The following is a 24,101-nucleotide window of genomic DNA, read 5'->3' on the forward strand; positions in this document are numbered from 1 at the left end:
GGGGAGACGGGGGGGGGGCAGGCCAGCCGCAGCCCTGGGGGTCCCCGGGATCCTGCGAGGGGGAGCCCAGCCCCGAGTGCGCCCTCCAGAGGGAAGGGAGGGGGGACCCTGACACCTTGCTTAAAAAGCGGGGAGCAAAGGGGGCGAGGTGCTCTTGGGGGGGGGGGGGGAGACGTCTCCCCAGCGTCTCTTCCTTCCTCTCCGGAGGTCGCCCAGGCCGGAGCACGCGGGCTCCCTCTCCCTCTCCCGCTCTGTCTCTGTCTCCCCTTCTCTCTTTCCCCATCCCGCGGTTACGATCAGCCGCAGGGACGAGGCAGAAGAAGGCGAAAGGAGAAATCACTAACAAAGCACGAGAATAAATAATTCTCTCTCCCCCCCCCTCCCCCAAAAAGAGGGGGGGCCCCCGCGCCCCGATCCCCCCGCTTGGCTCCGCCTGGCTCCTCGCGCCCGGGAGCCAGGTGATTATCCTAATTAACGTCGATCTAATTAAATTACTGTCAGCGGCGAGCCAATGGCAGGAGCCGTTGCAGGCGCTCGGCAGGCAGGCAGGGCGATCAAAAGTGGCGGCTCGCCCGATCGCGGCGGCTCGGTGTCAATTGGCCAATCTGGGCTCCGCTCCGGAGGACCGGGCGGCGGGGCGGGGCGGGGCGGCCTTGGGGGGAGCCGCCTGGGGCGGGTGGCGGGAGACGGAGCGGGGCCGGCCGGCATGAGGGCCCCCTGAAGAGCCCCCAGTCGGTCCCCGCCGCGCCGAGCGGGGCGCCCCTCCCGGGAGGCCGCCGCCATGCAGCTGGAGCCCTGCCTGGCGCCTCCGTCGATGATGCTGCCCAAGAAATTCCTGCAGGCGAGCGGCGGCGGCGGCGGCGGCCCCGGCAGCGCTTACCCTCCTCCTCCTCCTCCCACGGCGGGCGGCTCCGAGCTGGCCCTGCACGAGCACCTCCATCCCCACCTTCATCCCCCCCCGCAGCCGCCTCCTCCTCCTCCCCCCCACCCCGCCGCCGCCGCCGCAGCAGCAGCCCTCCTCTCCGCGACGGCTGACAACCTGGAGAGAAGTTCACCTCGGAAAAAACTCGCCAGGGGGGGGATGACGAATCAGGCCGAGGCAGACAATTTCCCTGACTCCAAAGACCCGCCAGGGGACGCGCAGCCGCTCCACCACCACCACCACCAGCACCAGCACCAGCACCACCACCAGCAGCAGCAGCAGCCGCCGCCGCAGCCCGCGCGCACCAAACTCTCGCCCGTCGTCTTGGACGGCGGCGGCGGCCACGAGCACCTCCGGCCCGCCTTCGATGGAGCGGCCGCCGCCGCCGCAGCAGCAGCAGCAGCGGCGGCCGATCGCTACCTCCTCTCGCCGGCGGCCGCCTCTTCTTCTTCGTCCTCCTCCTCTTCTTCGTCGTCGTCGTCCTCTTCGTCGTCTTCGTCGTCGGCCGCTGCCCTCCAGCCCGCCGCCCCTTCGGCTCCGCCGGCGCCCGCCGCCGCCGCCACCATGTTCCCCTACCCCGGCCAGCACAACCCGGCGGCCGCCTTCTCCATCGCCAGCCCCGGCCGCTACATGGCCCACCACCCGGTGCTGGCCAACGGAGCCTACAACAGCCTGCTCTCCAACTCGGCGCCGCAGGGCTACCCGGCCGCCGGCTACCCCTACCCGCAGCAGTACGGCCACTCGTACCCGCAGGGCGCGCCCTTCTACCAGTTCCCCTCCGCCCAAGCCGGCCTCGTCCCCGGCAAGGCGCAGGTCTACCTCTGCAACCGGCCCCTCTGGCTCAAGTTCCACCGCCACCAGACCGAGATGATCATTACCAAGCAAGGCAGGTAAGCCCAGCCCGCCCAAGACGCCCAGCAGCCGCCGGCCCCGAGACTTGGGCCGCTTTCCCCCCCGAAGGCAACAAAAGCCAAACACTTTTTCCCATTTTTTTTTTTTTTCCAATTGCGCTTTGCTCTCTCGCTTCCTTGTTGCGGGCAACCTGCTTGAGTTCTTCGGGAAAGGCAGCGCCTTCTCTCCCTCGGCATTTTTCTCCCACTCGGACGAATTCTTCTCCTTCTCCTTCTTCTTCCTTCTCCCCACTTGGGGAATTTGTACCGAGGCGCATCTTTTGCGCGCGGGGTCGTTTTAGGATTTCTTTCTGGCGCTCTGCGACGGGCAGCCGAGCGCCTTTGGGTTACCCGAACGTGCTTCGCGCTTTGGGCAAGCGAGCCACTCAGCCCGGCTTCCTCGGAGCCAGCGCCTCGACCGGCCTCAGAGGGACTCGCTTCCGAGGAAACGCCACCGAGTGCCGGCAGGGAAACGGCGGGTGCCCCGAGTCCTCGGAAGCCAGCCCCGTCGAGCCGGGCAGAGAGCGCCGGAGCCGCCTTTCCTCCTGCCTGCAGAACGTTTCCCCTTCGAGGCGCGGAGCCGGTTTTTTCCCCAGGGGCGCCTTGGAACTAAACTCCCGGGGGCTCCCCTGACAGGCCGACGTCCCTCTCGGTGGGCATCTCTGGGTTTTCGAGGCCGGCCGCGAACCAGGAAGGGAAGGGGGGAGGACCGGGAAGGGGAACTCGGGGCGGGCTAGTGGGGCCTTCCAGCAGTTTCCTAATTCTATAGACATTTTCTCCCTTTACGCAAAACAAAAACCCAACGAACTCCCCCCCCCCCCGCTCCCTCCTTCCTCCTCCCCACAGGCGAATGTTCCCCTTCCTGAGTTTTAACATCTCCGGCCTGGATCCCACGGCGCATTACAACATCTTCGTGGATGTCATCCTGGCCGACCCCAACCACTGGCGATTCCAAGGCGGCAAGTGGGTGCCGTGCGGCAAGGCGGACACCAACGTGCAAGGCAAGTCCTCCGCTTCCAATTAACAAGCCCTTCGCACTCGGCGCGCACTCACACCCAGGCACACACACACACACACGTGCGCGCAGCCGGGCAGCCGAGCGCCCGAGGCGGCCGAGCGAGGTGCGAAGAAGCCTTAATGAAAGGGCGGGCGAAGCGCCGCAGCCTGGCCGGAGCAGGGACACAAGGGGAGAGGGGGGGAGCTGGGGGAGCTGGTCGAGAGGGCGGCCTTGGAGGGGAGGGGGGGGGTCCCCGATATTTTCAATCCTTTCCTGGTTTCGGTTTTGAGCCAACCACGGCAGGGGCCCTCCAGGGATTTCGGGGAGGCGAGACGCTCTCCCTCTCGGCGCAACGGCTCGCTTGCTTGCTTTCCGCTGAGCGAACGCGCCTCTCTGCAGGGAACCGCGTCTACATGCACCCGGACTCGCCCAACACCGGGGCCCACTGGATGCGCCAGGAGATCTCCTTCGGCAAGCTGAAGCTGACCAACAACAAGGGCGCCTCCAACAACAACGGACAGGTCAGTGGCGCCCCCAGCCCCCCCCCCAGCCCTCCCGCTGCTCCCGGGGAGGCTTCGGGCCTGGTGGGGGTTTTTTTTTTGGGGGGGGGGGGGGGTCTGCCGCGGATCGGTTTTTGCACATTATTTTTTTAAGGAGAAGCCCGATGATCCGTGGGGGGGCGGCCGGGAAACCCACCCTCTTCCCATTCCCTCTTCTGTGACCCAGAGCGCAGCAGGGGAGGTTTTTGCTTGGGATCCGCGTCGGTCGCTGTCTTGAAGAATCGTGGCGGAGTGGGGAGGAACAAAGAGGGCCTTGGCGGGCCAGCGGCTTTCTCGCCGGGGAGGGCGGCGGGGCTGCGGCCCGGCCAAGCCCCGCGTTGTCCCACCCTGGTTTGATGTCCCATCTCCTGCTCGCCTTCCCACCCCCCCCCCCCCATCCCTCCTGTCTCCTCCGCCCGGCAGATGGTGGTCTTGCAGTCCCTGCACAAATACCAGCCCCGCTTGCACGTGGTGGAGGTGAACGAGGACGGCACGGAAGACACCAGCCAGCCCGGCCGCGTGCAGACCTTCACCTTCCCGGAGACGCAGTTCATCGCCGTCACCGCCTACCAGAACACCGATGTAAAGAGCGCCCTTTTCTTTTTCTTCTCCAGCCCCCCACCCCACCCCATTTCCTCCCAGGATCGGAGAACCACCGGGGCAGGCAGGGGTGGGTGGGTGAGTCGCTGTGAGCCCCAGCCTCGGCCTTCTCTCGAAGCAGCCCTTCCAAGGTCTCTCCCGCCCGGCTCGCGGGCTTTGCTCGGAGCTCCTTCCCTGAGCCTGGGAGCACCTGGAGAAAGAGAGTCCCAGGAGGTGGTGGCCCCGGTGGGTGAGGAGGACGCCAAGCCGAGGGCTCCCTTTTTAGGCTCCCAAATGAATACCCCCCCTCCCCCACCCCCATACACACATCCTGCGGCTCCCGCTGTCTTTGTCTGAGCTCCCGGATCTGCTATGACCGCGTTTCGGTCTGTAATGGCTGAGTATTTCCTTTTCCCGTTGACGCGCTCAGGGCTGCCGGCGTCTGCAAAGACCGCTGCGTTTCCGGGCGCCAGCGTTTACCCGAGCAAAAAGCAGATCGCTTCGGAAAATAGGGCTTGAAATGATGCCTAGCAGTCTCGGATTTTGTGGCTGTATATTATACATAGTATAGTATATATATATTCACAAAATTTAGTATATAGTATAGTATATCTATATATATTCACAAAATTTGTAAGCAATTATTTTTAATAGCAGCACCACGGAATATGTTTGTTTTGTGGCCCAAAAGCGAGGATGCCTTTTTTCTTTTTCAACCCCTCTGCCGCGGAAGCCGGAGGCTCGGAGGCTGCGCGTTCCTGCCTCTCGATCCGGCCTTCCTACCCGCGCGCTCTTTTTTCCTCTGCATGCCGAGATGTTCTCCGTCTGCATTTCTTAGAACTGGCTGCTAGCCGTGTCGGCCACGTGAGGAGGCGTTACTCGCCCCTTGGGGCCCCGATCCTCTGCATGTTTAGCCGGTGGGGGCTTTAGTCCTACAGAAAGGTGCGCGGGATCGGGGCCATGCCGTGCGGTCTCGAATGGCTGTTTGCATTACTATCCACGCCAAACTGGAGGGGGGGGGGGAATCTCGCAAAGTTGGTGCCAATTTCAGCTGCCCAAAATTCTATTTTAAGTTTTTGGGGTCCTTCGTTCGTGGGGAGGGAGGGTTGCGTCTACCCCCTCCCCCCCAAAAAAAAATCAATACTCTTTTCTAGCGTCCGGTAGTGGAGAATGAACCCCAAAATTAAACGACAGAATGTTTTTAAATATAGATTTGTCTCTCGTGTGGATTTTTTTTTCTGGAAGAAGAACTTCTGACGCTTTGCTTCCCTCTTGGCCTAGATCACGCAGCTGAAGATCGACCACAACCCCTTCGCCAAAGGCTTTCGAGACAACTACGACACGTAAGTGAGACGGCCTCGGGCCCCTCCGGAGCCGCTGCGGCATTTTGAGACGGTAGCTCAGGATAGTTTGTTGACTTGCTTGGGGGGGGGGAAGAAGCGCCTGCAACCCGGGCCTGTGGTTCCCATCGCCTCTCCTCTCCTGAGAGGAACCGGCCTTGGAGGCTCCTCGGAGGAGATGGGAGAGGGCGACTGGCTGGCTGGCTGGTTCTTTCGGGAGAGCTAGGACAAAACCAGGCCGGCGCTGGTTGGCCATGGGGCGGAGGAAGGGGGAGGCGGCAAGTATCTCCGGCAGCCCTTTTCCTTAGCCGGCGGCCGGCTTTCACCCTTGGCGGGCGCTCCATTCCCCTACTCGGTTTCCTTGCGCAAAAGGCGCCAGCGTTCATGGCAGAAGGAAGGAGCTCTCGACACGATCCCGAATGTTTGTGGAAGAGGTCGTTATTGATCTGTTTGATTGATCGCATTGGCATCTGGCCCCTCCTTCAAGGGCCTTGCCCTCTTCACGAAATATTGGGGAGCGAATCCCAGAAGGGATTTGAACCCAGGCTTCTGCCCCATCTCCTTTTGATTCCATAAAGGGTGGCTTGTCTCTTTGTTTTCCTCTGATGTTCTTTGGGGCAATTCGTTTGCTCAATAGTTAGACCCAAGGCTGGGGGGGGGGGGGGGGGTTGGGGGAGGGGGGTCGAGGGTCGGGGAATGGGTCTACAGGGGGTTGCATGCTCAGCTGCGATCTGAAAACACTGAGGCTGATCATCTTCTTAAATGCGGTGGCGGGGTAGAGATCCAGTGGATGGAGTCAGAGCCACGATTCGCTATAACCAGGAATTTGCCACCAAATTGTCCTCTGCGGGCCCTTTCTCCCCTATGAAAGCCAGGCGTCACCAGCCGGTGGGATCAAGAAACAATCCTGTCCTCTTATGGGGCCGATGTCGGCAGCCGAAGAGCAGAGCAGAGCAGGTTTTCTGAGTGATGCCAAATCCCGAATCATTTCAGAGTTTGCGCAAAAGCAAGGGCTAGCTTTCATAAAGGGACTTTAGACGTGATCTTTGTACGTATATCCCCAGACTTCCAATTTGTTTCAAATAATAAACTCTGCTTTAGGCTTTCTCCAGGACACTAAGCGGTCCTAGACTTCCCTAGAGCCTGGGTTTCGCAGGAGGCATTTAACAGCTAATTCGATCTAATAGGAAAACTGCCTCTGATTTCTTTCACCTCCTCCTCACTTCGAGAATAAAACCCGAGGCAGCCCCTAACCTTGCCCTTTACCTGCCCTGGGGAGTAGACAAACAACACACAGGTCTAGAGCAAAGGCCATTGGATTCGAAGCCGCCATTGGAAGAGGCGCTGGCCTAATTGGGAGGTGAGGGAAGGGGAGTGTAGCTGTCCATGGTGCTGAAGCGCCAGCAAAACTCCGGCAGGCAGGAGACGCGCTATTATGCGCCTGGAAGTAAGCAACAAGACTAACTCCCAAATAAGCGTGAACTGGGCTGCAGTCGGACTGTAGGCGTTCCTCGGGCAGTTCGGCAGCTTTGAAGGAGGGGGTTTCCAGATCAGAAAAGGACCCTGTTGTCTCTGGGGTCTGGTCTTCTGGAAGGAAGCCTGCTAGGGTCTTTCTAGAACCGGCTCCGCTGAAGAAGAACAGAGGGGGTCTTTCCTAAAACACCTGACCTCAAACATTTAAACTTCACACTGGAGTCTAAATTTTAGGAAAGCCCCAACACCTTCAGTGAAGCTCGGGGAGACATCGCTTCCCAACCAAACTTGAGACCAGAAGCCACAAGGAGCGAACTCGATTTAAATCTGCGAATTTAGCCCAGAATAAGCAAAGCGGTTGAAGCAGCAGCTCAGCGCCTTAAATTTGCTTACAGCATCCACTGGATAATTGGGGGGGGGGGGGGGGGAGTTCAGGAGGTTAATTAAAGCACCAATCTGGCCTGAAATCCATAAACTTTGCATATATAATATATGCAAAGGATCGGCTCCCGAGGCAGTTTAAAATTAGGATAGGCTCCTAAAGAATTTGCCGGTATAGATTGGGATCGAGTATTGTAGGCCTGATTCTAGAAGCGCATCATTAGCTTCGACAGGGCTTAGTTATGTTTTTACACGACCGGGTGACCCCTCTCCGCCCCTTATTGAGATGACCGTGTGTGGGTCAAGTCGCAGCCGAATTAGGGGCACGCCGTCGGGGTCTCAAGGCAGGAGACGTTCAGAGGTGGTTTGCCGTTGCCTGCCTCTGCCTAGCAACCCAAGGCTTCCTTGATCGTCTCCCGTCCTAATTCTAACCAGGGCCGACCCGTCGGGGATCTGACGAGATCGGGCTAGCTTGGCCCATGCAGATCAGGGTTATTGAGACTTTTAGCTTTCTTTAAACGAAGGTGTCACGCAAACGGGCGTGATCGCAGGAACCAACCCGCCCCCACTCCCCCAAGAACGCCCAAAGAAACAATGGGTCGTAACAGATCCGTGCCAAAGCCACTCATTACCGCTACAGCGCTGTCAACACCAATACTTAACTGGAGCGGCAAACTAGGCAGGCATAGCGTCCAACAACCGGGGCTCCTTCCCTCCTTGCTTCCCACGGGAGAGCCCCTGGGCCTGGAACTGGCAGAGGTCCCGCGTCCTAACCTGTTAGCGACTCTGAGTTGCCAATCAAGGGCAGGTAGCTCGCCCGGATTGATTATTCCATTGGAGAAAAGGGTGCGATCAAGCGCCTGCCCCTTAAAACGCCCTCCGCGGGCACTTGATGAGCGGAGTGATTTCAATTTGACTCGCAGCCACGGCTGCTGTTCCTCGCCCTGCCACTCGCCTTCGTTAAGCCGTCTATTCCGAGCGCTCTGCAGATGGTTTGGGCCTGCTGTTTGTTACAAATGGCCCCCGAGTACCTGTTGAGTGTATTTGGGCCTCGGTCAATTTGCCACGCTGGCAGACTTATTCTTGGAGCACGGGAGGGGGGGCCTTGTTTAAAATTAAATATAAACTCCGTCCTGATCTTTACGCACTGCTAGAACGGGGTTTTAAAAAAAAAAAAAAGGAAAAAGAAAAAGAAAAAGAAAGAATGGAAAAGACCCGCATTTGGCAAAGGGAAACCGGTCGCTGTATATTTTCATGCCTTAAAGCCTTTTTAATATATATCTATACGGGATGGGGGAAAGTATATGTACTTTAGTGAGCCTGACGTAATCCAATGTTTCCTTGTCTGGGTTAGTTATCAAGCAGATGAGGACTCAGTTGATTGGATCCTGGGCTCCAAGCCAGGCAGCGATCCTCTTCCTCTCTGGATCTCCAGGTGCGCTGCCTTGTCTGAAGCTCTAGGGCTTCTCCAGGGGTTCGGTTGGTTTGAACGGGACTGGCCTGTTTGTTGTGGGAGGTTCCAGGTCACTTCCAGGGCCCCTGGCCTTCAGGGTTGTCTTGTTCTGCTTTGGCTCCTCAATCTCCCAGACAGATTTAGAAAATCCAGATCCTTCTGTGTTCTTAGTTTGCAGGAGAAAATGGCTAGATTGCAAGAAACTCTCCTCCTGTCACTTGATTGCCCAGTGATTCGATTAACAATTTCTAAGGGGGCGGGGGGGGGGTTGTTAAGCAGAAGTGTCTGAAACAAGAGATAGATCTTATGTTTCTGTGATGTTTTGGAATGAGGCATTATCCTGGGCATTCTAACACAGTTTGAAGGAAGGGGGATTCTGGGACTCTAGGATAACGAGGCTCTCCCAGAACATCTGGCCACACAACCTAGGTTATTCTGGGTTTCTCTCCCCCCCCCCCCCGCTTTCCCAGTTTTGATTCGCTTCTCTTCTGGGCTTTTGTCTCCGAACATTAAATCGGGTTCTAGATGCCACAAGCGTTAGAACCTTTCACACTTCTGTTTTCTGAACGCCTTGGGTTTTTGAGTCAGTAGGAACGCCTCTTCTCAACCCCCAGTTCGCCATTCATTCTCCCATTCCTAAACATCCAGAATACTTAATTCGAATCCTGGCTCAAGTAATGGCCAGCGAAGTCGCGACCAATGGTCCAGTCGTTCGAACGTGGCCCCGGCAGTCATGGCTGCGGCCTACATAGGGGTAAAAGAGCTGCAGAGTTTTCTAACTGGGACAGGCCTCGCTCGACTGTCCTGTTTAGTTGGTCTCCCAGGGAGCCGACAGACTCCATTCTTAGTCGTGGGGGACGGTGGAGAGAGAAAGAGAAACTGGAGACTGGACCGGAATTTAAAGCTTTTTTCTCTTTTTGACCTTTCTGGACAAATGCATGCATTTATTGTACTAGAACCTAGGCGTTTGAAACTTCAGGCTGTAAGCATTAATCCATAAAAGATCCAGGTTTGCTTTGGAAATCTGGTCCACTAGCCGAGAGTTCAGTAGGAATCACGGGGAAGACGAAAATAGCCCGGCCAGGCCTCTCTCTTTCTCCCACCCCCGCCCAGTTTTCTAAAGCGTCTTTCCCCATAATGTCTCCACATAATTATTTATTGGAACTTTGGTGTCATTTCAAAATATGACTATTGCATTTATTTCATTTTTCGAACCCAGCTTTCTGCTCCCCCAAGCAACAGATTTGAGCTCTTTTTTGTAATTTCCATTGGTCTCTGCAGAAGTGGTTAGGTTCTAAACTTAGGAGGGCCTGGGTTCTAGTCCAGCCGGCACCCTTTTCCTGGCAGGTTTCCTTTTAAGATGTGTTCAACAGGCAGAAATTCGAGAAGTGCGCCCCAGGACTGCTAGGTCTGGATTTCTGCAGAGCTACAGAACAGGAAACCCCCTAAGGAGTCTGACAAAAACCCGGCACGGTCCGGCTAGCCTGGAAAGTTTGGGTGTGGTTCTCTGGCTGCGCTTGTGATAACCGGGAAGGGAGACTAGAAGAGACCTCTGTACATCTGCAGAGGCATTCTTGGTGATTTAGCTGAAATTTGCTGACCTCGGAAACGGGTTCCCAGAACCTGCTATCCGCTCCTGCGCGAATGACGCCCTCAGTGCATTGCATGTCTCTTTGGCAGGTGGGGTCAGGGTATTATTCGGAAACCAACCCACCCCCGCGGGGTTCTGAGATTCTGTGGTGTGTCTGCAATTCCGCAGCCGGATCCTGGGCAACTCAGGAAAAAGAAAACCCATTCAGTTTTATGGGGTTTAACTCCCTCCCAAGTGAGATGAGGTCCCTGTGCGTACTTACTGGGCGCGGTGGGAGAGAGCCCCATTGAGTTCGATGGGATGGAACTCCCAGGACAGAAGACCGGGCTCAGCACAATGGCTCAGCCCGGTCTTTTGCCTGGGAAGGCCAGTGGGCGTGGCGTTCCGCAGGCACAGACTCTCGGTTCTGGAGGGGGTGCTAGGCGGGCGATGGCGGGTCTCTCTGGGCTCCTTCTCACGCCCTCCCCTCCTCTCTCTCCCTCCTGTCTCTGTGCCCCCCTCCCCGGCAGGATCTACACGGGCTGCGACATGGACCGCTTGACGCCTTCGCCCAACGACTCGCCCCGCTCGCAGATCGGTGCCCGGCGCCCGCTACGCCATGGCGGCGGCGGCGGCGGGCTCCTTCCTGCAGGACCAGTTCGTCAGCAACTACGCCAAGTCGCGGGGCTTCCACCCCCACCCCCACCACGCCCACCCCCACCACCCCCACCACCCGGGGGCCGGCGGGGGCGGCGGGGGCGGCGGCGGGGCGGGCGTGGGGGGGTCCGGGCGTGGGGGGCCCCGAGCGGAGCGTGGCGCACCCCAACGGCCTCCTGTCGCCCCAGCAAGCCGAGGAGCCCGGCGCGCCCTCGCCCCAGCGCTGGTTCGTTCACGCCCGCCAACAACCGCCTGGACTTCGCGCCGCCGCCTCTCCGCCTACGACCCGGCCGGCGACCTGGGCGGGCAAACGCCGCCACCCTGCTCTCCTTACGCGGCCGCCGGCGTCAAGGCGCTCCCCCTGCAGGCCGCCGGCTGCACGGCGCGCCCGGCTGGGCCTACTACCCGGACCCGTCGGGCTGGGGCGCCCGCAGGCCCTCCGCAGTACTGCGCCGCCAAGTCGCTCTCGACGTGCTGGCCCAACGGCGGCGGATGGGAGCGGCCGGGGCCGGCGCCAACAGCAACCCCTACTTGGCCGTCGGGGCGGGCAGCGGCGGCGAGGGAGAAGGCGACAGCTTTGGCGGCGGGCCGAGCGCTCCCCGCTGGTGGTGGCGCCGCCGCCCCCGCCGCCGCCCGCCGGCCCGCCCGCCGAGGACTCCAAGCCGCCCAAGGACTTGTCCGACCTCCGGACACTCCAGCTGAGATCGATGACACTACCCTCGTCTCATCCATCAAGTCCATCGACTCCACCGACTCGGGGATTTACGAGCTAGGCCAAGCGGCGGCGCCTCTCCCCCGCCGGCACCCCCGCCTCGAGAGAGCTCCTCGCCCCTCAAGAGCGAGCCCTCCCTCGCGCCCCGGGACTGCGACAAGACCTGCGCCGCCGCCTGCCGCCGAAGGACATCGGCTACTACGGCTTCTACGCCCACAGCTAGACCCCCAGGGGGGAGGAGGAGGAGACAGGGCAGGCCAGCGCCCCCCCTCGCCCCCCCCCCCGTGCTGGTCCAGAAGAGCCCTTTCGCTTGGCCTTGCGCCTGCGGCTGCGCCTCGGCTCACCGCTTTTCCCGCCCTGGCCCTTGCCGGCGACCTCTCCCCCCCCCTGCGACCCCCCGCCTCTCTCTCTTGGTTAAGCCCCCCCCTCCAAGCAAAACCGCCCTCCTCCAAGCCCGCAGGACTCCAGACTTTTGCCACCGCTTGGGCCCGGCAGGCGGATGACCCCTCCCCCCCAAGCAAGACTGGTCCGCAGCGCCCCTGCCTGCCCCTCTGCCCCCAGGTCCCAGGGATAGTCGTCGCCTAGGCCCAAGCGGCTGGAACGGCTCGAGGTGTGGCACGCCTAAAGGAACTCGGCTGGCTTCGCCCGGCCGGGGTGGAAAAGGACAGCAAGAAACCCGAGTGCGGTGGCGCCTCAGCGGCTAACCAAATGCTCGCTCTGGAACTCCAGGAGTATTTCGGACTGGATGCCGGAGAGGCCCACGAACTTGAGGCTGGAACCAGATCCGGTCAGTCTTTGAAGTGCCCCAAGACTCCGGTTTCTCCCCCTCCGCCCCCTTGCTGTAAACGCGGAACTGTGGTCCCGCCCTCTAATCTAGACCCCTAGGTCTTGCCTTCGACTGCACCCACCTGGTTGCCCCCTTCCACCTCCTCTGGGATTATTCGCACGTGGGGAGGGACGCCCAGATTCTAAACAAGTACAATAGCCCAGCGCCCGCTTAAATCCGGATGCGTTGTTCTTTTGCCACCGCTCCAGTCTCTTTGGGGGGCAACGCGCAACAGGGCGGTTCGCAGCGTTCCCCTTGGAGTTTGGCTGAGGGCTTTCATCCGCTTTAAGGCAGAGTGTGTGCGCCCCAGGGGAGTCAACCCCGAGGAGAACCAGTGAGGAGGGGCACTCCGGAGTTGGCAGGCTTGCTGTGCAGCGCAACTCCTAAACAGAGCGCGAATCCCCCAGGACTTGACTGCGTTTCGGATGGCGGCGGCGCTGTTAGGATCGCGCTCCTTTGGGATGGAAATCCAGCCGAGCCAGCGGGCAGTTGCAGGCCCCTGGAGACGGAGAGACTGCCTGCCTGCTTCGTCTCAAGGGTCCCTCCCCACCGCGGCAAAACTCTCCCCCCGGCCTTCCGCCCTTCTGGGATCTCTCTCGCCTTTGTGGAGGCCGCAGGGTCCATATGGCATCTACCGGCTCCTGCTGGCCAGGAGAAAGACTTCCGCTCGGGTTGGCTAGTGGGGCCAGCCAGGGCTGAGCTGGGACCAATTCCGCGCTAAGCCCTTGAAGCCTGGTTTAGCCCGAGTCCCCGAACTGACGTTCTACACTAGAAGCAGAGAAGAACCAGCTCTGTGACTCTGTGATTCTATGATTTGAGTGTAGAATCTCAGCTTGGGGACTGAGCTAAACCAGGATGAAAGGCCTCGGGCGAAATGACTTGTCTTGCCTGCCCCGCTGCCAACATTTGGAGGAAACTGGAGGTGGGGGAGAGAGATTTGCGTTTCTTTTGATTAAGAAAACCCCCTTGATATCTAAAACGAAAAAGGACAAGAGCCAGGGTCAAAAGCGAGCGGAGAGAAGGGCTCTAAAGGCGGGAAGGGGAGGAAGTAGAAGGGGAGCCACCTCTCCCCCCCCACCGCAGCCACCTCTCCCCCCCCCCCCCACCGCAGCCACCTCTCCCCTCCCCCCCCCCCACCGCACCACCTTCCAGAAGTTTTTGGGGATGAACGTGTCCTCGCGGACTTGGGCCTCTTAAGCGTTTATACTTCTGGGGGAAAGTAAGCCCCCCCCCCTCCGAAAGCCCGAAAGTTGTGTTTGTTTCGCCGCGGGGGTGGGGTGGGGGGGTCCGGCAGAAGTGCGAAGCGGGTGGGCTGTGGCTTCCTGGCTTGGCTGAGAGGCATTTCACTCCTGAATGTACCTTGGAAAGGGATCCCTTTTGGCCAACAGCCCGGCCCTTGCGCGCCCCACTGATTTCAGGAACGGCGCGATCCTAGGCACGTTTACTCGGAAGTAAGCCCCGCTGTGCTCAAGAGGGCTTACTCCCAGGTAAGTGTTGCATGTGATTGCAAGCCCTTCCCTTCTGTCCTCCCTGAAATCAAGGCGACTTCGAAGTGCGTCACTTTGGCTGAAGCTTGGCCTGACCCTCGTCCTCCTAGGGAGGTTCGCATGCCAGGAAAGCTGCCGGAAGCTGAAGTTGGAGCCGAGGCATATTTCTCATTTGTGAGGAGTTTCTCACCGACTTCAGTGGAACTAAATAGGATAGGATGGCAATCCCAGTGGAAGAAAGAGCCTAATGTGGGGCCTGGAGCAGAAGTTAATTCCCATGCCATTTCTAGGGGGTGTTTTATGGAAAGAAATGTCTCCTGCCAATATTCATGGGGCTTTAAGTTCCTTAGAATGGGCTTGCGCCCGATCTTACGCATGTACTTACAAAACATCCCCAGGTCGTTTCAGGAGCAGTGGTTTTCTAGCGAAGTGTGTTTAGGATCTCGGCGAACCTCCCTGAGGAATGAGTCAGTGGAAATCTGGCTAAGTGGGACTTCTTTTCCCATGCAACCCTGGATTTCTTTTTAGGGGCCTCCAAGCCTTGTTTAATCAATCAATGGGACCGGCAGCCCAGGCCTGAGGTTTTAGGGAAACCTTCCCCACCCCTTCATGTCACACTATTTTTTTTAATTTTTTTTTCTATCTATCTATCTATCTATCTATCTATCTATCTATCTATCTATCTATCTATCTATCTATCTATCTATCTATCTATCTATCTATCTATCTATCTATCTCTCTCTCTCTCTCTCTCTCTCTCTCTATATCATCTCTCTCTCTCTCTCTCTCTCATCTATCATCTATCTCTCTTCTATCTATCATCTCTCTCTCTCATCTATCACTCATCTATCTATCTATCTATCTATCTATCTATCTATCTATCTATCTATCTATCTATCTATCATCTCTCTCTCTCTCTCTCTGTCTCATCTATCACTCATCTCTCTCTCTCATCTATCTCTCTTCTATCATCATCTCTCTCTCTCTCATCTATCACTCATCTCTCTCTCTCTCTCTCTCTCTCTCTCTCTATCATCTCTCTCTCTCTCTCTCATCTATCATCTATCTCTCTTCTATCTATCATCTCTCTCTCTCATCTATCACTCATCTATCTATCTATCTATCTATCTATCTATCTATCTATCTATCTATCTATCTATCTATCTATCTATCTATCTATCATCTCTCTCTCTCTCTCTCTGTCTCATCTATCACTCATCTCTCTCTCTCATCTATCTCTCTTCTATCTATCATCTCTCTCTCTCTCATCTATCACTCATCTCTCTCTCTCTCTCTCTCTCTCTCTCATCTATCATCTATCTCTCTTCTATCTATCATCTCTCTCTCATCTATCTATCTATCTATCTATCTATCTATCTATCTATCTATCTATCTATCTATCTATCTATCTATCTATCTATCTATCTATCATCTATCTATCATCTCTCTCTCTCTCTCTGTCTCATCTATCACTCATCTCTCTCTCTCATCTATCTATCATCTATCTCTCTTCTATCTATCATCTCTCTCTCTCTCATCTATCACTCATCTATCTATCTATCTATCTATCTATCTATCTATCTATCTATCTATCTATCTATCTATCTATCTATCTATCTATATCTCTCTCTCTCATCTCTCATCTATCTCTCTTCTATCTATCATCTCTCTCTCTCTCATCTGATCACTCATCTCTCTCTCTCTCTCTCATCTCTCTCTCTCTCTCTCTCTCTCTCTCTATCTATCTATCTATCTATCTATCTATCTATCTATCTATCTATCTATCTATCTATCTATCTATCTATCTATCTATCTATCTATCTATCTATCTATCTATCTATCATCACTTGTTTTTGTGGGCATCTTCGAGATTGCAGGCGAGTTGCCGATCGACTAAAAAGAGAACTTGGTCTAAATGAAGCATCTGGCTAGATCCAGGGCGCCAGCGCTGACGCCCAGGGAGTAGTTAATTGTTCCAACTTTATTGCAGCACTTTTTGAAGTTTGTGCCTGCACCCTTTCCAATCTTTCAATACATTGATTACTTTAAAAAAAATGAAGCCCCGGGAGGTGAGCCAGCCTAAAAACCAAGCAGTTCTGAGTCGCGTAGATGTCTGGACAGGGAAGCCAAAAGGGGATTCTTCTTGGTCGAAGCTTGCGCTGCGCTCCGAAGTGCTCTTGGTCGAGGCTGACTCGTGCCCTCCGAACAGTTCGATCGCCGAAACGCTCCCTTAGCCTGGCGATCACCTCCTCGCCCCAGGCAGCCTGCTAATGATCCCCGGGGAAATGGGATCACGTGCGTGTGATTGCAGCGCCCCTTTCCAGAAAAGCCCAAAGCAGACGAGCGGGGCCAGCCGAAACACAGTGACGCCCTTCGAAGCCTGCACAGGGGACTACCTTTACCTTTTAAAGCCGAGGAAGTCAATGGGCTCAGAGGGGTAGAGCAATTTGGGGGATTGCTGCTGGAAAACCGGGACCCGTTTTCCGACAAGAGATGCGAACTAGCCCATTGTTCCCCGGAGCCTTGACTCAAATCGCCCCGCCCCCCGACTGCCTTCTTCCCCCTCTGTCCCAAATTGCCCCCCCCCAATCAGAACTGGCCTTGGGTGCAGCTTCCATTCGATTCCCCCCCCCCCCGGCCTGCCCCACCCCACTATGGTTGATTTCTAATGCTGTAAATCTTTGTAATGAGCAAGCGACAACCCATAATAGACGGCAGACTTGTTGGTACCCATAGTGTAGTCCAGTGAAAATGACTTCTGTGAGCTGTACTTTAAAAAAAAAACCCACAAAAGTAAAAGTACATTTAGTTTGGAAATATTTTATTTTTAATGCAAAAGTAAGTTGCTGGGGAAATGCACTAGGCGGGGCCGGGTCGGAGGGATTTTTTCCTCTCCTTTCCCTTTTCTTTTTCAACCTCCCCTCCCAAGTTCAGTCTCTTATTCCCTCGCGTAAGCAACAGTTCATATTCGACCGAGTTCCGCCCCCCCCCCACCCCCCACGTCGATATAGAGTAGCAAGTCTTTGAATTTTGTGTAGGAAATCTATATGAGCGACCCCTTTTTTTTTCTATTAAAAGAAAAACAACAAACCGTGAAATAAGCAGCAGGCAAAAACCGGTCAACTCTAGATTCGAATCGACGGGGATTCGTTCCCAGCTAGAAATTCAGGGTTTTCAAACCGTGTGTATATTTTTTGCCTCTTCTCTGTAAATGGATTGTTGTGATTTTTTTTTTTTAAAAAACGAAAACAAACTAAACGATTTGTTCTGTTATGTCTGTGCACCTGAATAATTATTTATACAAGTTGCAAATTCCATTTGAAGGAACAAAAGAGGATGTTTTGGTTTTTCGCCCGTTTGTATTGTCTGTGTAAACAAGGAGTATAATAAAACCTGGCAAAATGTTAAGCTGGTCTTTGCGCAGCGCGTTGCGCTTGGTGGAAGGAGCGAAGGGCGATCGGACCATTGGAGGCGGGGACCGGGGTGGATTTCTGAACCAAGGCAATGGAGGCGTGGGACTTTTCCCATCCCCCCCCCCTCCACCCCCGGAGTTAGTTATCGGGTGCTTTCTCAAGACGACTGTTTGCAAGTAGATTTTGCTATTCTTCCACAATAAAAACCCAGTTGCAAAGGGGGTTATTTAGTGCGTGTGAACGCACCCATTGTCCTCCCTCCCGTTGTGATTTATTTCTCAAAAGCAAATTATTTCAGGATTTGGGGCTGTTGTTTTACACACCTGCGCTGCTTCTTTTTAAAAAACTGTTGTGTTGCGATTTGGGCAAAAGCTGTCGATTTGCCTTTCAGGCCCTGCAAGGAATTTTTATTTGTAGAAGGAAGCGAGGAAATGGGTTGATGCATTTCAGGCAGGGACTGCGTCAGATCTGGTTCCTGGAGTTGCGCGGGGAGAGGCGGGGTCTGCGGGTAAAAGGCTGCGGCCCTGAGCCCTTGGGTGCAGTTCCCATGACTTCATTGGACTGGCCGAGTGGGTAGTGTCAGGGGAGTTTTGGTAGAAAGCAAATTGGTAGAACTCGGGTAGGCCTGGATGCCTGCTACACTTCTGTCCGCATCCACATCGGTGGGAGAGAGCCCATTGGCTTTCAAACTGCCTTCTGCTCCGTGGTCAGAGCAGATGTAAGGGAGTCTGGTTTAACACTCTACCCGCCAAACGCCTGCAAGCGGGCGTCGACATTTTGCTAGCACATCTGTAAGGCCCTGGCCTCTCTCTCTCTGCTCCTGCCTTCCCTCCCACTCCCACCCCTTCCGCGTTTCCTTTTCACTGACGCAGGCTCTGTCTTCCCAGGCCCAATGAGAAGATCTAGGCTTGGCGGCCACGGTCACCTCCAGGTCGCCCTGGCCTCACGTAGCACGCAGCTTCAGCCCCCCGCGAAAGTTGAAGGAAGTGGCGAGAGTTGATAATGTAAAGCAGCCCTCGAAGTTTCTAGCAGTAGGAGGATCAGCCACTAGGCGGCTCGGCCTGGACGGTGGTGGTGTGCACACTTCTCCCCCCTCCCCCCCATGAAATTGCGCAGTAATGGAGCTTTTATCTTATGTATTTGTGTCCACGAATTCGAATCTGTTTAGATGATTGCAGGAAAGTGGTCGAGAGAAACAGCCCCGTTTTTGTTTTTGTTTTTAAGCCAAAACGAAATTGAGGAACTAACTAGAAATTCAAGGCTGTTAAATTGCACTGTTAACGTTAGGATTCATGTTCTCTATGGCGGTCAGCATCGTTAGCTAATTTTAAACGACGATAATAACCTCTTAAATAGGCACCTGGGTACCTTGTCTCAACAGCTAAGGGCGGAGCGCGCTTTTAAAGTCCTTAACTTTGCTTGAGAATAAATCCCGTTGAAGTTAGTGGCAAGGGACCTCCAAATTAACGTGTACGAATATCTGCATGAATGCGCATCAATGGCTCCCGGCTCTGGCTTTCGATGCCCTCCCTTTAAAAAGTTTTATCCCCGTTTTGGAAATGGGGAAATTCAGCCTCCGGTTAATGATTTCTGTAGGACGTTCCGTTATTTGCCAATATTCGAGTCCAGGTTCCGGGACAACCCACAAAAAGGGTCACCTTTTGGAAGAGGCGCCTGACCTGTCCCTGACTCAGCGGTCTGCTGGAGTCCGAGGCGGTTTGGTTTAAAAAAAAAAAAAAACCCAAAACCACCAGAACACTTACGTCATGCCTCCTTCGTGCAGCAGGTGTTCCCACGCAAAGTCGGTGGGATGGCGATCGAAAAGACCTTTTTAGAAAAGGAGACAGCGACCTTAAGGACATCTACTACAGCTTAAAGGTGTGTCAAGATGTCCTAATGTGCTGTACGGAGAGTAATTGGAATTGACCCCAACTCACACACAAGAAAGGAGGGATGCGCTAGATTTTCTTCTCATCCTCAGTCACTAGTCTGGATTCTGTTTCGTAGTTTTGAATTAATATCGTGTCGAGATATATATATATCTTATATATATCTTATTTAAACGCATCAGTCTGGAAAGATATAATCGCCTTGAATATTCGGATTAAGGGCAAAAACTTAATCCAGGTGCTCTCTGAATAGGGAGCTCTAGTACAATGTCGAGGGCAAGTCATTGGTGCCATCATTGCCAGAAAGGTGGGAATTCGAATCAGAAATCACCCCCCACCCCCCATGGAAACAGACCATCACCTTCATTTCCTGCGCTGGAAAGAAGGCGTTCACTCGGCCCTGGGGCCCTTTCCCTAGGAATGGGTGCGATACTGGAGGGTCTGTCGCATCTTATTACCGGAAGGAGTTTTCTGTCATGTCCACTTCAGTGCTGCTCCCCTAAAGAGTAATTTCCGAAAGACCCTGGAGCCATAAACTGGCTCAACTCTCTAGAGGCAAAAGCGGGATACCAGCTCTCCGGAGACTGTTTGCGAAACTTGCGGCCTGGCCTTAGCCATTGCGTCTGGTTGGCTTCTCTAACTCAGTGGGAGAATCCTAGAACTAGGGAAGCACCTCAGCAGTCAGGTAGTCCGACTGGCTCTCTGGGGATACGTAGGCACACACCGCGGCCTCTCTGGTCTACCTGCTCAAGAGCGGTTGCGCTTCACGGTCTTCAGCACCATGGACAGCGCCCCGCGAGCAGCAACTCTATGGAAGCGCGAAGAAGTAGGCAGAGCCAACCAGCCCTGAAGGTCGATCTTCCATCTCCCCTTGTCTCAGGTTCAAAATAAGGAATCTTTAGAAGCCCCCCCCCCCCAGCTCTGCTCTCTCTCTCTCCCTCTCTTTTTAGTCAAGAGAGCATCTTTCCAGTCTTCACCAGAATCTTGGGTCTGGGGTTGTCGAGTCTCCTGCGGAACGCGCCCTTTAGCCCTGTAGTCTCCAGGGCAGATAGGGCTGGGTAATCATAAGAACGTAAGGGAAGACATGTTGGATCAGGCCAATGGCCCATCCAGTCCAACACTTTGTCACTCAAGCGCCGTCAGGAGTTCCATCAGTGAACCCGGGACACTAGAAGCCCTCCCACTGTGCTCCCCACCCCCCAGCATCAAGAATACAGAGCATCACTTGCCCCAGACAGAGCGTCCCATCTTCACCCTGTGGCTAATAGCCACTGATGGACCTCTGTTCCATATGTTTATCCAATCCCCTCTTGGAGCTGGCCATGCTTGTAGCCGCCGCCACCTCCTGTGGCAGTGAATTCCATGTGTTAATCACCCTTTGGGTGAAGAAGTACTTCCTTTGATCAGTTCTAACCCGACTGCTCAGGAATTTCATTGAATGTCCATGAGCTCTCGTATTGCGAGAAAGGGAGAAAAGTACTTCTTTCTCTACCCTCTCTATGCCATGCATAATCTTTTAAACCTCTAACCGTGCCACCGAACTTTTCCCACTTTCTCCCTGAGCGCGTGGCCAGAAAGATACTTCCAGAAGTCACATACCTGGCTCCTTCATCTAAATACATTTTTTTTTTGTCCTACTGGTCATCTACTCGGTCTCCCCTTCTTCTACGATGGGAGGGGTGATCGGACCCTTCCCTGGGTAAATTATACTGGCTTTCTTCCTAGTAGCAGGATGTGGGTAAGAGTAAAGCACAACGGCGGTTAGCAGACTCCGTGGTAACTGTGAAATAATCATGCCAATATAAAGTAGCTGCATTATGCGATGAAATCTCCGGAGAGATTCAGCTTCTTCTGAAATAACCTAGACCAGGGGGTTTGTTTTGGAAAGGGGGAGGAAATCGCACCCAGCTTTCACTCAAGCAGAGCTTCCGTTTACAGGAAAAGAGCAAGACTGTTTATGGAAATGGCTACAGAGACAGCCGCATACTGGAAAGAATTTCTGGGTAAGTACATTATGCCTAATGAGTTAGCCACAGCTGCTCGACTCTGAGGATTTGTAGGCTTCCCTTTGCTTTATCCGGGGCGATTTTAACCATCTCGTAGCAAAACGGTATCTCAACGGTGGTCAGCAACTGCCAGTTCTTGTGCATTGATGCGCCCTGCCTTCCTTGAAGCGGGTTGAGCCACTCTGCTGCGGCAGGGTTCTTCGCCTATGGGGCTCGGAAGCGAAATCCCGCTAAGAATAGCACGACCTTCCTCCCCGCGTAGCTTCCCAGCCTTACCTCAAGGAGCTTTCAAATATATTCCAAATATTTTCATCTCTTTGCCTCCTTCCCGTGATCACAAAAGAGGCCCCGTTGCCCTTAGGGCTTAAGCGAAGACAAACTTTTACCTTCTTGCGACTAGTAATGGATTGCACGAATATATTGGCTTTTGCTTAGAGTTTGATGTATGTACCTGTGCGGCGGGGTGGAGTAGAGTTCCCCCTGAAGATAAAGTGCTGTGTTTCCCCTTAGATTAAACTGCCGGGGCCTCAGTCAGTCAGACAATAGGCAAAAGTGGTTGGGTTGGTTTGTTTTTGGCCGGGAAGAAAGGCCAAAGGTGTGCAAATGTTTTAACAAATAAATAACATGTGAACATATGAAGCTGCCTTATACTGAATCAGACCCTTGGTCCATCAAAGTCAGTATTGTCTTCTCAGACTGGCAGCGGCTCTCCAGGGTCTCAAGCTGAGGTTTTCCACACCTATTTGCCTGGACCCTTTTTTGGAGATGCCGGGGATTGAACCTGGGACCTTCTGGATGCTCTACCACTGAGCCACAGCCGCATTCATGGCTCTCCAGGGTCTCAAGCTGAGGGTTTTCACACCTATTTGCCTGTACCCTTTTTTGGAGAGGACGGGGATTGAACCTGGGACCTTCTGGATGCTCTACCACTGAGCCACAGCCGCATTCATGGCTCTCCAGGGTCTCAAGCTGAGGTTTTTCACACCTATTTGCCTGGACCCTTTTTTGGAGATGCCGGGGATTGAACCTGGGACCTTCTGGATGCTCTACCACTGAGCCACAGCCGCATTCATGGCTCTCCAGGGCCTCAAGCTGAGGGTTTTCACACCTATTTGCCTGGACCCTTTTTTGGAGATGCCGGGGATTGAACCTGGGACCTTCTGCTTCCCAAGCAGATGCTCTACCACTGAGCCACCGTCCCTCCCCAATACAAATGCAATCAGCTAAAGCAGGCCACGGCCTGACCTGGGTAGCGCAGGCAAGCGGGATCTCCTCAGACCTCGGAAGCTAAGCACGGTGGGCCCAGTGTTCGTATTAGGCTAGGAGACCCACCAGAGAAATCCAGGGTTCTTATGAAGGGGGCAGGCGATGGCAAAGCGCTTGCGAACGTCTCTTGCCTTGGAAACCCCACCGGAGGTCACCAGAAGGCAGGTGCGACTTGACAACAACCGCAAGGACCACAAAGCAAGCCCACCGCGCAGCTTGGAATTGACAAGGCCGCCGCGGAGAAACCCAACAGCCAGCAGCCGCATTTCATTTATGGTGAATAACGCTCATCTACGGCTGACGCGCCCGCCGTGTGCGTTTGTGGAGGCCTCGTGTACGTTTCTTCAAAGGCTTTTTGAGTCATAGACGAAACGATGCTCTTCCTTGGGGAGGAGGTCGGGCTGAACCCTGCCTCTGAGGGTCGGGGTGGGGGGGGGGGCAGACACGAAGGGAAGGAAGGGCGGTGGCACAACTCGGAACAGGGAAGGCGGTGCGCGGGGGTTGGGTGGGGGTGGCCAAACCCCATCCTCGATAGCGTTTGAAGTGGCAGTGCAAAGCGACAAGAAGAAGAACGCCCTGCTCAGGCTTCCCGCGGGTGCTGTGCCCCGACAGAACTCTGTCCCCCCTATCTATTGACGTTTTATGCTGCTTCTCCCCAAATGGTCCTGCAGTTGCTAAACATCTTGGAAACCAGCATGCTGTGCGCTCTCAGCCTTTCCACTGCTGGTGGGCGCTTTCCTCCTTGCACTTGGAATGGAGGAGAGGATCCTGTCCCTTCCTGCTGCTCTCTTTCTTTTTTTCTGCCCTCAAGTCACAGCTGACTTACGGTGGTCCCTTAGGGCAGGGGTCCTCAACCTACGGCCCGAGGGCCAGATGCGGCCCGCTGAGGACGTTTATGCGGCCCGCCGGGTTATGGCAAAATCAGACCGGAAGTGATGTTCGACCTAAACTTGCGTTAGCAACGCACACTTCCAGCAGTGGGCTGAGGCGGCGGAGACAGAGTGTGAGGTGATATCGAGGTGAGGTGAGTTCCCAGGCCTGGGTGTGTGGTGTGGGGAAGGGAGAGAGATGCAGAAGACAGAGAACTGACGGCCCGCGGCCTTGTACAGTAACGGCAGTCCGGCCCTCCAACAGTCTGAGGGACAGTGAACTGGCCCCCTATTTAAAAAGGTTGAGGACCCCTGCCTTAGGGTTTTCAAGGCAAGAGGCATACAGAGGTGGTTTGCTTGGTCCTGCATAGCCTCCCTTGAACATCTCCCATCCAAATGCTAGCCAGGGCCAAGCTGACCCTGGTCAGCTTCTGATGAGATCTGGGTTAGCCTTGGGCTATCTGCAAATCCCCATGCCTGGTTACAGCCAATGGTTCCTCAGGCGGCCCGAGGTGGTCCTGACACCTTCACCGCTTTTGTCCAACTAGGATGGTGGAGTCCAACAGGTGTGGTTGGCTTCTGAAGGACTTTCAGAATTCAACAGTGCACAGCAGGTGTCTCTATCCCTTTTTCAAGGGTTCCCAAACTTTGTTGAGCTTATGAGCTTTTTTGGCATTTTGAGAGTGGGTAGTGGGTGGTGCTACTATAGGATGCTGGGCATGAGGGGAAGGCCATTCCCAAAAGATCATGAGGTCCCATGGATGGTGGATGGTGGCCTCCTCTCTGAAACATCTCCTGCCTCCAGAATGCAGAGGGAAGCTGAGAATGTGTC

At 55.1% G+C, this 24,101-nt stretch overlaps 1 protein-coding gene across 1 annotated transcript; it reads left to right on the forward strand.

The window, feature by feature from the left end:
- Positions 1-781: 781 nt before the first annotated feature.
- Positions 782-11,736, forward strand: TBR1 (T-box brain transcription factor 1). Its single transcript, XM_060257144.1, is given in 17 exon segments — positions 782-935; positions 1,014-1,812; positions 2,659-2,813; positions 3,209-3,330; positions 3,772-3,930; positions 5,209-5,270; positions 10,675-10,741; positions 10,743-10,913; positions 10,951-11,034; positions 11,036-11,065; positions 11,067-11,198; positions 11,201-11,233; positions 11,235-11,289; positions 11,377-11,573; positions 11,575-11,616; positions 11,618-11,683; positions 11,686-11,736. Coding segments are annotated over 17 exon segments (2,379 nt in total).
- The last annotated feature ends 12,365 nt before the right edge of the window (positions 11,737-24,101 follow it).

Source organism: Heteronotia binoei, chromosome 16, assembly GCF_032191835.1.
Source record: "Heteronotia binoei isolate CCM8104 ecotype False Entrance Well chromosome 16, APGP_CSIRO_Hbin_v1, whole genome shotgun sequence".
Lineage (NCBI taxonomy): Eukaryota > Metazoa > Chordata > Lepidosauria > Squamata > Gekkonidae > Heteronotia > Heteronotia binoei.